Source organism: Bombina bombina, chromosome 7 (assembly GCF_027579735.1).
Source record: "Bombina bombina isolate aBomBom1 chromosome 7, aBomBom1.pri, whole genome shotgun sequence".
NCBI lineage: Eukaryota > Metazoa > Chordata > Amphibia > Anura > Bombinatoridae > Bombina > Bombina bombina.
The window spans coordinates 49,128,904-49,144,751 of record NC_069505.1 but is presented as its reverse complement, the minus strand read 5'-3'; the positions used below and the strand labels follow the sequence as shown (position 1 = coordinate 49,144,751).

Here is a 15,848-nt window from a genome sequence, read left to right as displayed (position 1 = left end):
CTTCTCATTTAAATAGATGTGATGTATGTGACAAACAATTTAGAGAAAATGATGCCCAAGATGATTCCTCAAGTGAGGGGAGTAAGCATGGTACTGCATCATCCCCTCCTTTGTCTACGCCAGTCTTGCCCACACAGGAGGCCCCTAGTACATCTAGTGCGCCAATACTCCTTACTATGCAACAATTAACGGCTGTAATGGATAATTCTATCAAAAACATTTTAGCCAAAATGCCCACTTATCAGCGAAAGCGCGACTGCTCTGTTTTAGAAAATACTGAAGAGCATGAGGACGCTGATGATAATGGTTCTGACATGCCCCTACACCAGTCTGAGGGGGCCAGGGAGGTTTTGTCTGAGGGAGAAATTTCAGATTCAGGGAAAATTTCTCAACAAGCTGAACCTGATGTGATTACATTCAAATTTAAATTGGAACATCTCCGCGCTCTGCTTAAGGAGGTGTTGTCTACTCTGGATGATTGTGACAATTTGGTCATTCCAGAGAAATTATGTAAGATGGACAAGTTCCTAGAGGTCCCGGGGCCCCCCAAAGCTTTTCCTATACCCAAGCGGGTGGCGGACATTGTAAACAAAGAATGGGAAAGGCCCGGCATACCTTTTTGTCCCTCCCCCTATATTTAAGAAATTGTTTCCTATGGTCGACCCCAGAAAGGTCTTATGGCAGACAGTCCCCAAGGTCGAGGGGGCGGTTTCTACTCTAAACAAACGCACCACTATACCCATAGAAGATAGTTGTGCTTTCAAAGATCCTATGGATAAAAAATTAGAGGGTTTGCTTAAAAAGATGTTTGTTCAGCAAGGTTACCTTCTACAACCAATTTCATGCATTGTTCCTGTCACTACAGCAGCGTGTTTCTGGTTCGATGAACTAGAAAAGTCGCTCGATAAAGATTCTTCTTATGAGGAGATTATGGACAGAGTTCACGCTCTTAAATTGGCTAACTCTTTTACTTTAGACGCCACTTTGCAATTAGCTAGATTAGCGGCGAAAAATTCAGGGTTTGCTATTGTGGCGCGCAGAGCGCTTTGGCTAAAATCTTGGTCAGCGGATGCGTCTTCCAAGAACAAATTGCTTAACATACCTTTCAAGGGGAAAACGCTGTTTGGCCCTGACTTGAAAGAGATTATTTCAGATATCACTGGGGGTAAGGGCCACGCCCTTCCTCAGGATAGGTCTTTTAAGGCTAAAAATAAACCAAATTTTCGTCCCTTTCGCAGAAACGGACCAGCCTCAAGTTCTACATCCTCTAAGCAAGAGGGTAATACTTCTCAAACCAAGCCAGCCTGGAGGCCAATGCAGGGCTGGAACAAAGGTAAGCAGGCCAAGAAACCTGCCACTGCTACCAAGACAGCATGAGATGTTGGCCCCCGATCCGGGACCGGATCTGGTGGGGGGCAGACTTTCTCTCTTCGCTCAGGCTTGGGCAAGAGATGTTCTGGATCCTTGGGCGCTAGAAATAGTCTCCCAAGGTTATCTTCTGGAATTCAAGGAGCTACCCCCAAGGGGGAGGTTCCACAGGTCTCAATTGTCTTCAGACCACATAAAAAGACAGGCATTCTTACATTGTGTAGAAGACCTGTTAAAAATGGGAGTGATTCATCCGGTTCCATTAGGAGAACAAGGGATGGGATTCTACTCCAATCTGTTCATAGTTCCCAAAAAAGAGGGAACATTCAGACCAATCTTAGATCTCAAGATCCTAAACAAATTTCTCAAGGTTCCATCGTTCAAAATGGAAACCATTCGGACAATTCTTCCTACCATCCAGGAAGGTCAATTCATGACCACGGTGGATTTAAAGGATGCGTATCTACATATTCCTATCCACAAGGAACATCATCGGTTCCTAAGGTTCGCCTTTCTGGACAAGCATTACCAGTTTGTGGCACTTCCATTCGGATTAGCCACTGCTCCAAGAATTTTCACAAAGGTACTAGGGTCCCTTCTAGCGGTGCTAAGACCGAGGGGCATTGCAGTAGTACCTTACTTGGACGACATACTGATTCAAGCGTTGTCTCTACCACAAGCAAAGGCTCATACGGACATTGTCCTGGCCTTTCTCAGATCTCACGGGTGGAAAGTGAACGTAGAAAAAAGATCTCTCTCCGTCAACAAGAGTTCCCTTCTTGGGAACAATAATAGACTCCTTAGAAATGAGGATTTTTCTGACAGAGGCCAGAAAATCAAAACTTCTAAGCTCTTGTCAAGTACTTCATTCTGTTCTTCTTCCTTCCATAGCGCAGTGCATGGAAGTAATAGGTTCGATGGTCGCGGCAATGGACATAGTTCCTTTTGCGCGAATTCATCTAAGACCATTACAACTGTGCATGCTCAGTCAGTGGAATGGGGATTATACAGACTTGTCTCCGACGATACAAGTAGATCAGAGGACCAGAGATTCACTCCGTTGGTGGCTGACCCTGGACAACCTGTCACAAGGGATGAGCTTCCGCAGACCAGAGTGGGTCATTGTCACGACCGACGCCAGTCTGGTGGGCTGGGGCGCGGTCTGGGAACCCCTGAAAGCTCAGGGTCTTTGGTCTCGGGAAGAATCTCTTCTCCCGATAAATATTCTGGAACTGAGAGCGATATTCAATGCTCTCAAGGCTTGGCCTCAGCTAGCAAAGGCCAAATTCATACGGTTTCAATCAGACAACATGACGACTGTTGCATATATCAACCATCAGGGGGGAACAAGGAGTTCCCTGGCGATGGAGGAAGTGACCAAGATAATTCAATGGGCGGAGAATCACTCCTGCCACTTGTCTGCAATCCACATCCCAGGAGTGGAAAATTGGGAAGCGGATTTTCTGAGTCGTCAGACATTCCATCCGGGGGAGTGGGAACTCCAACCCGGAAATCTTTGCCCAAATAATTCAATTGTGGGGCATTCCAGACATGGATCTGATGGCGTCTCGTCAGAACTTCAAGGTTCCTTGCTACGGGTCCAGATCCAGGGATCCCAAGGCGACTCTAGTGGATGCACTAGTAGCACCTTGGAGCTTCAACCTAGCTTATGTGTTCCCACCGTTTCCTCTCATTCCCAGGCTGGTAGCCAGGATCAAACAGGAGAGGGTATCGGTGATCTTGATAGCTCCTGCGTGGCCACGCAGGACTTGGTATGCAGATCTGGTGAATATGTCATCGGCTCCACCATGGAAGCTACCTTTGAGACAGGACCTTCTTGTTCAAGGTCCGTTCGAACATCCAAATCTGGCCTCACTCCAACTGACTGCTTGGAGATTGAACGCTTGATTTTATCAAAGCGAGGGTTCTCAGATTCTGTCATTGATACTCTTGTTCAGGCCAGAAAGCCTGTAACTAGAAAAATCTACCATAAAATATGGAAAAAATATATCTGTTGGTGTGAATCTAAAGGATTCCCATGGAACAAGATAAAAATTCCTAAGATTCTATCCTTTCTTCAAGAAGGTTTGGAGAAAGGATTATCTGCAAGTTCTTTGAAGGGACAGATTTCTGCTTTATCTGTTTTACTTCACAAAAAGCTGGCGGCTGTGCCAGATGTTCAAGCTTTTGTTCAGGCTCTGGTTAGAATCAAGCCTGTTTACAAACCTTTGACTCCTCCTTGGAGTCTCAATTTAGTTCTTTCAGTTCTTCAGGGGGTTCCGTTTGAACCCCTACATTCCGTTGATATCAAGTTATTATCTTGGAAAGTTTTGTTTTTGGTTGCAATTTCTTCTGCTAGAAGAGTTTCAGAGTTATCTGCTCTGCAGTGTTCTCCTCCTTATCTGGTGTTCCATGCAGATAAGGTGGTTTTGCGTACTAAACCTGGTTTTCTTCCGAAAGTTGTTTCTAACAAAAATATTAACCAGGAGATAGTCGTGCCTTCTTTGTGTCCGAATCCAGTTTCAAAGAAGGAACGTTTGTTGCACAATTTGGATGTAGTTCGTGCTCTAAAATTCTATTTAGAGGCTACAAAGGATTTCAGACAAACATCTTCCTTGTTTGTTGTTTATTCTGGTAAAAGGAGAGGTCAAAAAGCAACTTCTACCTCTCTCTCTTTTTGGCTTAAAAGCATCATCAGATTGGCTTATGAGACTGCCGGACGGCAGCCTCCTGAAAGAATCACAGCTCATTCCACTAGGGCCGTGGCTTCCACATGGGCCTTCAAGAACGAGGCTTCTGTTGATCAGATATGTAAGGCAGCGACTTGGTCTTCACTGCACACTTTTACCAAATTTTACAAATTTGATACTTTTGCTTCTTCTGAGGCTATTTTTGGGAGAAAGGTTTTGCAAGCCGTGGTGCCTTCCATCTAGGTGACCTGATTTGCTCCCTCCCATCATCCGTGTCCTAAAGCTTTGGTATTGGTTCCCACAAGTAAGGATGACGCCGTGGACCGGACACACCTATGTTGGTGAAAACAGAATTTATGTTTACCTGATAAATTACTTTCTCCAACGGTGTGTCCGGTCCACGGCCCGCCCTGTTTTTTTAATCAGGTCTGATGATTTATTTTCTCTAACTACAGTCACCACGGTATCATATGATTTCTCCTATGCAAATATTCCTCCTTTACGTCGGTCGAATGACTGGGGAAGGCGGAGCCTAGGAGGGATCATGTGACCAGCTTTGCTGGGCTCTTTGCCATTTCCTGTTGGGGAGGAGAATATCCCACAAGTAAGGATGACGCCGTGGACCGGACACACTGTTGGAGAAAGTAATTTATCAGGTAAACATAAATTCTGTTTTTAATACTTCGTAAATTTGTATAAACTGTAATCATCTTTATTCCAGGCTTCTTCTAGTGAATGATCAGCTGTTCATTAGGACTGCCTCAACAGAAGAGATCCGTAAAGCTTTCGTCACACCAGCTCCTACACCCTCCAGTAGCCCTGTGCCTGTTATAGCACCTGTTCCCCAGGATATGGTGCAGGCATTTTCTTCATTCTCTGGCATGAACTTAGAGTGGTCTCAGAAGTGAGTAGATTATTTATCTCCGCCCCATCATCCTCTGATAAATATATTTCATCCTCATAATACCAATTTCTGATTGTTTTGTCACCTAGCAAACATTTCTTTCTAATGACACGATGATTCCACGGATCTTCTAATTACTATTGGGAATATCACTCCTGCCCAGCAGGAGGCGGCAAAGAACACCACATCAAAGCTGTTAAATATCACCTCCCTTCCCTCCAACCCCAGTCATTCTCTTTGCCTACGTTAGAGCAAGGAAGTGGTAAAGTTAGGTGTTAGGAAAAGATTTTTCAAGCAAGATTTTATTATTTTTTTAAGCAGTGCAAGATTGTTCTGCTTTGCTCTAGGGTGTAGCCGTAGTCCATATCAGTCTCTTCAGTAGAGCAGTGGTGGCTTTAAAGCAATGGGAACTTGTGGGACATAATTCTCACTGCGCCTCCCATGTATTTATGCTGCCCTAACCATGCAAGCCTGAGTAAGATTACTCAGTCTTTGTTTCTACCCACAGGTCCATGTGAGGGAACTGGCCTCCTAAACCTAGTGAGCTGCCGTGCTGCCTGGCAGAAGTATTAAGGTAAGTGCTAACTTTGTTTTTCTGGGACATGCAGAGAAAAAGGATAGCACTTTTACTTTCATTGGGACAAGTTACATTCACCTATGACAGGGAATTATTGTTTAAGGGCAGCAGAGCAGGCACTGGGGACGAGGAGAATCTTGCTCTTGGTGGTGTATGTTTTTCTCCTGTTAAGTGTAGTCAGTCCACGGGTCATCATTACTTATGGGATATTAACTCCTCCCCAACAGGAAGTACAAGAGGATCACCCAAGCATAGCTGCTATACAGCTCCTCCCCTCTACGTCACACCCAGTCATTCTCTTGCACCCAACTAATAGATAGGATGTGTGAGAGGACTGTGGTGATTAAACTTAGTTTTTTTATATCTTCAATCAAAAGTTTATTTTAAACGGCACCGGAGTGTGTTGTTTTCTTCTCAGGCAGAATTTGAAGAAGAATCTACCTGAGTTTTTGTGTATGATCTTAGCGGACGTAACTAAGATCCATTTGCTGTTCTCGGCCATTCTGAGGAGTAAGGTAACTTCAGATCAGGGGACAGCGGGCAGGTTCACCTGCAAAGAGGTATGTTGCAGTATATTATTTTCTAAGGAATGGAATTGACTGAGAAAATACTGCTAATACCGATATAATGTAAGTACAGCCTTAAATGCAGTAGTAGCAACTGGTATCAGGCTGATATGTATATATGTTTACACTTAAGTATTTCTGGGGAATGGCACTTCACTGGGAAAATACTGTATGCATATAACTTTTAGCCTAACTTGCAGTGTGAGCGACTAGCAGCAGGCTTTTAATGACATTTCATAAATTAGATTTTAAACGTTTGCTGGCATGTTAAATCGTTTAATTATCTGAGGTACTTGGTGAAAAATTGTTTTGGGCGTTATTTTCCACATGGCTGTCGTTTGTTTTAAATTAAAACAGTTTACTGAGCTTCCCTCACTGTTGTAGTGTGAGTGGGAGGGGCCTATTTTGGCGCTTTTACTACGCATCAGAAATTCAGTCACAGTCTGCCTTTTTTCTCCCTGCATGATCCAGGACGTCTCCACAGAGCTCAGGGGTCTTCAAAACTAGTTTTGAGGGAGGTAATCACTCACAGCAGACCTGTGAGACTGCTTTGACTGTGATAAAAACGCTTATATTTTCAATTGTTATCCGTTTTTTTCTGATATTAAGGGTTAATCATCCATTGCTAATGAGTGCAAACCTTTGCTAAATTTGGTTTCTATAACTAGTCCGGTTCATTGTTATTCAACTGTGACAGTTTTTGTGTGCTTCTTAAAGGCACAGTAACGTTTTACATATTGCTTGTAAATTTAGTTGAAAAGTATTTCCAAGCTTGCTAGTCTAATTGCTAGTTTGTTTAAACATGTCTTTGTGCAATATGTTCAAAAGCCAAGGTGGAGCCCAATAGAAATTTATGTACTAATTGCATTGATGCTACTTTAAATTAAAGTCAATCTGTACATGTTAAGCAACATTCACCAGACAACGAGGGGGAAGTTATGCCGACTAACTTGCCTCACGTGTCAGTACCTGCATCTCCCGCTCAGGAGGTGCGTGATATTGTAACGCCAAGTACATCAGGGCGGCCATTACAAATCACTCTACAAGACATGGCTAATGTTATGACTGAAGTTTTGTCTAAATTGCCAGAACTTAGGGGTAAACAAGATCACTCTGGGATGAGAACAGAGTACGCTGATAATGCTAGGGCCATGTCTGATACTGCGTCACAATTTGCAGAGCATGAGGATGGAGAGCTTCATTCTGCGGGTGACGGATCTGATCCAAATAATGGAGGGAGCAGTTTCTACTTTAGCTAAGCGTACCACTATCCCGGTGGAGGATAGTTGTGCCTTTTCAGATCCAATGGATAAAAAGTTAGAGGGTTACCTTAAGAAAATGTTTGTTCAACAAGGTTTTATATTACAACCCCTTGCATGCATTGCGCCTGTCACGGCTGCGGCAGCATTTTGGTTTGAGTCTCTGGAAGAGACCCTTGACTCAGCAACATTAGATGAGATTTCACACAAGCTTAAAACCCTTAAAGGGCCACTGTAAGTAAATATTTTCTATGCCTGTTACTAACTAACTAACTACCCCAAACACGCTTTTTATCAATAGCATTTCATTAACATATCTCTACCGTAAATCAGAAATCTTGTCTGCAAATTTAATTGTTTTCCAAACCCACTCCGTGGGTATCCTTTGCTCTGTACCAATCCGTTTACAATACCTAGGTTTCAAAATGGCGCTTTAAACACAAAGCTATTGGTTTAAGTATTTTGAACATGCAGTGCTGAAAATAGTGGGCAGGATAACGTGACATCATCGGCGAATAAAAGATATAACTTTTACAATGTTATGAAACTTTGTTTTGGAGAAAATATAGGTCAGTAGGTTTTAATTAATGTTTATTAACTTTAATATGTTAGTTGTTTAGCTTAAAAATTATAACAGAAAGTAATCCTTTAAGCTAGCTAATTCATTTATTTCTGATGCCGTAGTACATCTAACTAAACTTACGGCTAAGAATTCCGGATTCACCATTCAGGCACGCAGAGCGCTGTGGCTAAAATCCTGGTCAGCTGATGTAACTTCTAAATCGAAATTACTTAACATACCTTTCAAGGGGCAGACTTTATTCGGGCCCGGTTTGAAAGAAATTATCGCTGATATTACGGGAGGTAAAGGCCATGCCCTGCCTCAAGACAGAGCCAAACCTAGGGCTAGACAGTCTAATTTTCGTGCCTTTCGTAACTTCAAGGCAGGAGCAGCATCAACTTCCTCTGCTCCAAAACAGGAAGGAGCAGTTGCTCGCTACAGACAAGGCTGGAAACCTAACCAGACCTGGAACAAGGGCAAGCAGGCCAGAAAACCTGCTGCTGCCCCTAAGACAGCATGAAGTGAGGGCCCACGATCCGGAAACGGATCTAGTGGGGGGCAGACTCTCTCTCTTCGCCCAGGCTTGGGCAAGAGATGTCCAGGATCCCTGGGCGTTGGAGATCATATCTCAGGGATATCTTCTGGACTTCAAAGCTTCTCCTCCACAAGGGAGATTTCACCTTTCAAGGTTGTCAACAAACCAGATAAAGAAAGAGGCGTTTCTACGCTGTGTACAAGACCTTTTACTAATGGGAGTGATCCACCCAGTTCCGCGGTCGGAACACGGACAAGGGTTTTACTCAAATCTGTTTGTGGTTCCCAAAAAAGAGGGAACCTTCAGACCAATATTGGATTTAAAGATCCTAAACAAATTCCTAAGAGTTCCATCGTTCAAGATGGAAACTATTCGGACAATCTTACCCATGATCCAAAGAGGTCAGTACATGACCACAGTGGATTTAAAGGATGCTTACCTTCACATACCGTTTCACAGAGAACATTGCCGGTATCTAAGGTTTGCCTTCCTAGACAGGCATTACCAGTTTGTAGCTCTTCCCTTCGGGTTGGCTACGGCTCCAAGAATCTTTACAAAGGTTCTGGGCTCTCTTCTGGCGGTACTAAGACCGCGAGGAATTTCGGTAGCTCCGTACCTAGACGACATTCTGATACAAGCGTCAAGTTTTCAAACTGCCAAGTCTCATACAGAGTTAGTACTGGCATTTCTAAGGTCGCATGGGTGGAAAGTGAACGAGGAGAAGAGTTCTCTCTTACCACTCACAAGAGTTCCCTTCTTGGGGACTCTTATAGATTCTGTAGAAATGAAAATTTACCTGACACAGGACAGGTTAACAAAGCTTCTAAATGCTTGCCGTGTCCTTCATTCCATTCAACAGCCGTCAGTGGCTCAATGCATGGAGGTAATCGGCTTAATGGTAGCGGCAATGGACATAGTTCCTTTTGCACGCCTGCACCTCAGACCGCTGCAATTGTGCATGCTAAATCAGTGGAATGGGGATTACTCAGATTTGTCCCCTACGCTGAATCTGGATCAAGAGACCAGAGATTCTCTCCTATGGTGGCTTTCTCGGCCACATCTGTCCAGGGGGATGCCCTTCAGCAGGCCAGACTGGACAATTGTAACTACAGACGCCAGCCTACTAGGTTGGGGCGCTGTCTGGAATTCCCTGAAGGCTCAGGGATCATGGACTCAAGAGGAGAGTCTCCTTCCAATAAACATTCTGGAATTGAGAGCAGTTCTCAATGCCCTTCTGGCTTGGCCTCAGTTAGCAACTCTGAGGTTCATCAGGTTTCAGTCGGACAACATCACGACTGTGGCTTACATCAACCATCAGGGAGGGACATGGAGTTCCCTAGCGATGATGGAAGTATCAAAGATAATTCGCTGGGCAGAGTCTCACTCTTGCCACCTGTCAGCGATCCACATCCCAGGAGTGGAGAACTGGGAGGCGGATTTCCTAAGTCGCCAGACTTTTCATCCGGGGGAGTGGGAACTTCATCCGGAGGTCTTTGCCCAAATACTTCGACGCTGGGGCAAACCAGATATGGATCTCATGGCGTCTCGCCAGAACGCCAAGCTTCCTCGTTACGGGTCCAGGTCCAGGGACCCGGGAGCGGTCCTGATAGATGCCTTGACAGCACCTTGGACCTTCAGGATGGCTTATGTGTTTCCACCCTTCCCGATGCTTCCTCGTTTGATTGCCAGAATCAAACAGGAGAAAGCATCGGTGATTCTAATAGCGCCTGCGTGGCCACGCAGGACCTGGTATGCAGATCTAGTGGACATGTCATCCTGTCCACCTTGGTCTCTGCCTCTGAGATAGGACCTTCTAATTCAGGGTCCTTTCAAACATCAAAATCTAATTTCTCTGAAGCTGACTGCATGGAAATTGAACGCTTGATTTTATCAAAGCGTGGATTTTCGGAGTCAGTAATTGATACCTTAATACAGGCTAGGAAACCTGTTACCAGGAAAATTTACCATAAGATATGGCATAAATATTTACACTGGTGCGAATCCAAGAGTTACTCATGGAGTAAGGTTAGGATTCCTAGGATATTGTCTTTTCTACAAGAAGGTTTAGAAAAGGGTTTATCTGCAAGTTCTTTAAAGGGACAGATCTCAGCTCTGTCCATCCTTTTACACAAACGTCTGTCAGAAGTTCCAGACGTTCAGGCTTTTTGTCAGGCTTTGGCTAGAATTAAGCCTGTGTTTAAGACTGTAGCTCCACCGTGGAGCTTAAACTTAGTTCTTAACGTTTTACAGGGTGTTCCGTTTGAACCCCTTCATTCCATTGATATCAAGCTATTATCTTGGAAAGTTCTGTTTTTAATGGCTATTTCCTCGGCTCGTAGAGTCTCTGAGTTATCAGCCTTACATTGTGATTCTCCTTATCTGATTTTTCATTCAGATAAGGTAGTTCTGCGTACTAAACCTGGGTTCTTACCTAAGGTAGTCACTAACAAGAATATCAATCAAGAGATTGTTGTTCCATCATTGTGCCCTAACCCTTCTTCAAAGAAGGAACGACTTCTGCACAATCTAGACGTAGTCCGTGCCCTGAAATTTTATTTACAGGCAACTAAAGATTTTCGCCAAACTTCTTCCTTGTTTGTCGTTTATTCTGGACAGAGGAGAGGTCAAAAAGCATCTGCTACCTCTCTATCTTTCTGGCTTCGTAGCATAATACGTTTAGCCTATGAGACTGCTGGACAGCAACCTCCTGAAAGGATTACAGCTCATTCTACTAGAGCTGTGGCTTCCACTTGGGCCTTTAAGAACGAGGCCTCTGTTGAACAGATTTGCAAGGCTGCAACTTGGTCTTCTCTTCATACTTTTTCCAAATTTTACAAATTTGACACTTTTGCTTCTTCGGAGGCTGTTTTTGGGAGAAAGGTTCTTCAGGCAGTGGTTCCTTCCGTATAAAGATCCTGCCTGTCCCTCCCGTCATCCGTGTACTTTAGCTTTGGTATTGGTATCCCATAAGTAATGATGACCCGTGGACTGACTACACTTAACAGGAGAAAACATAATTTATGCTTACCTGATAAATTCCTTTCTCCTGTAGTGTAGTCAGTCCACGGCCCGCCCTGTTTTTTATGGCAGGTCTAAATTTTTAAATTATACTCCAGTCACCACTGCACCCTATAGTTTCTCCTTTCTCGTTTGGTTTTCGGTCGAATGACTGGGTGTGACGTAGAGGGGAGGAGCTATATAGCAGCTCTGCTTGGGTGATCCTCTTGCACTTCCTGTTGGGGAGGAGTTAATATCCCATAAGTAATGATGACCCGTGGACTGACTACACTACAGGAGAAAGGAATTTATCAGGTAAGCATAAATTATGTTTTTATACTTCACTCCCGACGACTGTGATAATTGAATTAGCCGATAGGGAGGTTTCAGGTTACACCCTTGATGGGCGGAGTTAGATACGGCGGCAGTTCCTATTGCTCGACTTTTTTCTGGCCCTGTTTGTCACTTCCTGTGTCTCCGGAGGAAAATTCAGCTGCGTCATAGATTCTGCAGCGTTGTGGTTACGAACCGCTGTGTTTATAGAGTTATGTCCGGATCAGTCACAAAGTAGTTTACTTCGTTAGAGGCAGGCAGGTAAGCATCTCAGCAACGCTAAGCTCAGGTGTAGAGTTGTCTGGAAGTTACTTTGGGGGCTAAGGTGTAATTTTAATAGCAGAAAAATAAAGCAGCTATTTTGTTTAAACATTAAAGGAACAGTAACAAATTTTTTGTTATTGGGGGATATTTTCTGAATTAAATATCAGTTGTCTGTTTATTGGTGAATAAAGATGGACCAAGAGGCCCTGCAAGATGTTGCATGTTCTTTGTTTTGATGCTAATGTGGAACCACCAATCCCTTTCTGTTCCTCATGTATTGAGAGAACTTTACATTACAGGGATAGACTTTTTCCTGAGCCAACATTGTCTAAGACGGATACTGTTCAAGATATGCCACAGCTTTCTTCTCAAGCGTCCCAAAATTTAGCATCCATACAGCCAGTGCCCTGCGCTTTCTCTATTACTCCACCTGGAGTTACCTTGCAAGACATCGCTTCCCTAATGTCATTAGTGGTATTCGATGCATTGTCTGCTTTTCCCATGCTGCAGGGAAAGCGCAAGAGGAAATGTAATCAATCTGTGAATAAGGTTGCTGACACAGTAGTGGCTATTCCGAATATTTCTTCCCAGAAACCTGAAGAGGAGGATACTTCGGTAACATCTGAGGCGAAATATCAGACTCTGTGTTATACCTTTTAACTGATACTGAAGTTGTTTCTTTCAGATTTAAGCTTGAACTCCTCCGTTTGTTACCCTGGACGACTCTGATGCTACTGTCGTAGTCAATCCTAATAAGTCTAGCAAACTAAACGAGTATTTTGACGTGCCCTCCATGGTGGAGGTATTTCCTGTACCAGATATGGCTACAGAGATTATTGCTAAGGAATGGGAGATACCGGGTATCCCTTTTTCTCCATCTCCTATATTTAAAAAGATGTTTGTTTCCTATTGCAGACTCTATCAAGGAGTCTTGGCAGACGCTACCCAAAGTGGAAGGGGCAATTTCCACGCTAGCCAAGAGAACAACTATTCCCATATATGATAGTTGTTCCTTTAAGGATCCTATGGATAAGAAGTTAGAGGGGTTGCTCAAGAAAATGTATGCACACCAGGGTTTACAATAGCACCTGCGGTTTGTATTTCTACTGTCAATAGTGCGGCAGCATACTGGTTTGATGCGTTGTCTGATTCTATAAGGACAGACACCCCCCCTCGAAGATATCCAGGATAGGATAAAGGCCCTTAAAGGGACACTGAACCCAAAATTTTTCTTTTGTAATTCAGAAAGAGCATGCAATTGTAAGCAACTTTCTAATTTACTCCTCCTATTAATTTTTCTTCGTTCTCTTGCTATCGTTATTTGAAAAAGAAGGCATCTAAGCCTTTTTTTTTGGTTTTAGTACTCTGGACAGCACTTTTTTTATTGGTGGATAAATATATCCACCAATCAGCAAGGACAACCCAGGTTGTTCACCATAAATGGGCCGGCATTTAAACTTATATTCTTGCATTTCATATAAAGATACCAAGAGAATGAAGACAATTTGATAATAGGAGTAAATTAGAAAGTTGCTAAAAAATTCATGCTCAATCTGAATCCCGAAATAAATTTTTTGAGCACAGTGTCCCTTTAAGTTGGCCAACTCCTTTATCACGGTTGCTTCCCTTTAGGTTTTTAAGCTGTGAGCTAAGATTTCTGCTTTTGCTGTATTGGCCCGCAGAGCTTTATGGTTAAAATCTTGGTCTGCGGATGTATCATCTAAGTCTAAACTTTTGGCGATTACTTACAAGCGAAAGACCTTGTTTGGGCCGGGTTTGACATTACGGGAGGAAATTGCCATTTCCTTCCTCAGGATAAGAGAAATAAACGTCGGAGTACTCTTCGTTCCTTTTGAAATTTCAAGGGAAATCCTTCCACTCCCTCTTCCAAGCAGGAGCAGTCCAAGCCTTCCTAGAGGCCCAATCAGTCTTGGAAAAAGGGAAAACAATCCAAAAACAGCATGAAGGGCCTGCTCCCTATATGGGACCAGATCTCTTGGGGGCAGACTTTCCTTCTTCACTCAGGCTTGGGTTCAAGATGTTCAGGATCCCTGAGCGGTGGACATTGTGTCCCAGGGATACAAACTAGAGTTCAAGACCTTTCCTCCCAGGGGCAGGTCTCTGCTTTCAAGATTATCTGTAGACCAGACAAAAAGAGAGGCGTTTTTACACTGTTCGGGACCTCTCCGACCTGGGAGTGATAGTTCCTGTTCCGATGCAGGAACGGGGTCTGGGGTTCTATTTCAATCTGTTTGTGGTTCCCAAAAAAGAGGAAACCTTCGGACCAATTTTAGATCTCAAGAGTCTAAACAAATTCCTCAGTGTGCCGTTCTTCAAGATGGAAACTATTCGTTCCATTCTTCCTTTGGTCCAAGAGGGTCAATTTATGACAACGGTAGATTTGAAGGACGCGTACCTGCATGTTCCCATCCACAGGGACCATCACAAGTTTTTAAGGTTTGCATTTCTAGACAAACACTTCCAGGTCGTGGCTCTTCCATTCGGCCTTGCCACAGCTCCCAGAATTTTCTCAAAGGTTCTGGGATCCCTGTTGGCGGTGCTCTGATTGCGGGGCATTGCGGGGACGCCTTATCTGGACGACACTCTGGTTCAGGCTCCATCCTTTCAACAAGCAAGATCCCACACGGAAATGTTATCTTTCCTGCGATCTCACGGATGGAAGGTAAATTTGGAAAAGAGTTCCTTAGTTCCAAATACAAGGGTAATTTTTCTTGGGAACCATAATAGATTCCTTATCAATGAAGATTTTTCTGACAGAAGTCAGAAAATCGAAGATTTTCGATTCTTGCCTAGCACTTCAGTCCTCTCCTCCATCAGTAGCTCAGTGCATGGAGGTAATTGGTCTGATGGTAGCGGCAATGGACATCATCCCGTTCGCCCGTTTCCACCTCAGACCTCTGCAGTTAAGCATTCTCAGTCAGTGGAACAGAGATTATGCAGATCTGTCTCCGCGATTACAGCTGGAGCAGGAGACAATGGATTCTCTTCTTTGGTGCTTTCGCAGACCTTCTTGGGTGATTGTGACAACAGACACCAGCCTTCTGGGATGGAGAGCAGTCTGGGGCTCAGGGAACATGGACTCAGTCGGAGTCTGTTCTACCCATAAAAATTTTGGAGCTGAGAGCAATCTTCAATGCTCTTTTGGCCTGGCCTCAGTTAGCCTCGGCCCGGTTCATCAGGTTCCAGTCGGACAATATAACCTCAGTGGCTTACATCAACCATCAGGGAGGAACTCTGAGTTCCTTGGCCATGACAGAGGAAGCCAAGATCATTCAGTGGGCGGAGACCCACAATTGCTGTCTGTCGGCGTCCACATCCCAGTAGTGGACAACTAGGAGGCGGACTTCTTGAAAAGGCAGACCTTTCACTCGGGGGGAGAGGGAATTCCATCCAGAAGTGTTTTCCAGCCTGATTCTCATATGGGGTCAGCCAGAATCGGATCTCATGGCATCTCGGCAGAATGCCAAGCTTGCGAGGTATGGGTAGAGGTCAAGGGACCCTTAGGCTGTACTGATAGACGCTCTGGCGGTACCTTGGAATTTCAGTCTCGTATACCTATTTACTCCGTTCGTTCTTCTACCTTTTCTCCAACATAGGTGTGTCCGGTCCACGGCGTCATCCTTACTTGTGGGATATTCTCTTCCCCAACAGGAAATGGCAAAGAGCCCAGCAAAGCTGGTCACATGATCCCTCCTAGGCTCCGCCTACCCTAGTCATTCTCTTTGCCGTTGTACAGGCAACATCTCCACGGAGATGGCTTAGAGTTTTTTAG

At 44.2% G+C, this 15,848-nt stretch overlaps 1 protein-coding gene across 2 annotated transcripts in view; it reads left to right on the top strand.

The window, feature by feature from the left end:
• LOC128665857 (nuclear RNA export factor 1) overlaps positions 1-15,848 on the top strand; it is a 134,763-nt gene that overhangs the window by 106,986 nt on the left and 11,929 nt on the right. For both annotated transcript variants that reach the window (XM_053720091.1, XM_053720090.1), the window contains exon 19: positions 4,780-4,962. In XM_053720091.1, the coding sequence (XP_053576066.1) occupies positions 4,780-4,962 (183 nt within the window). The remainder of the gene's footprint in view (positions 1-4,779; positions 4,963-15,848) is intronic.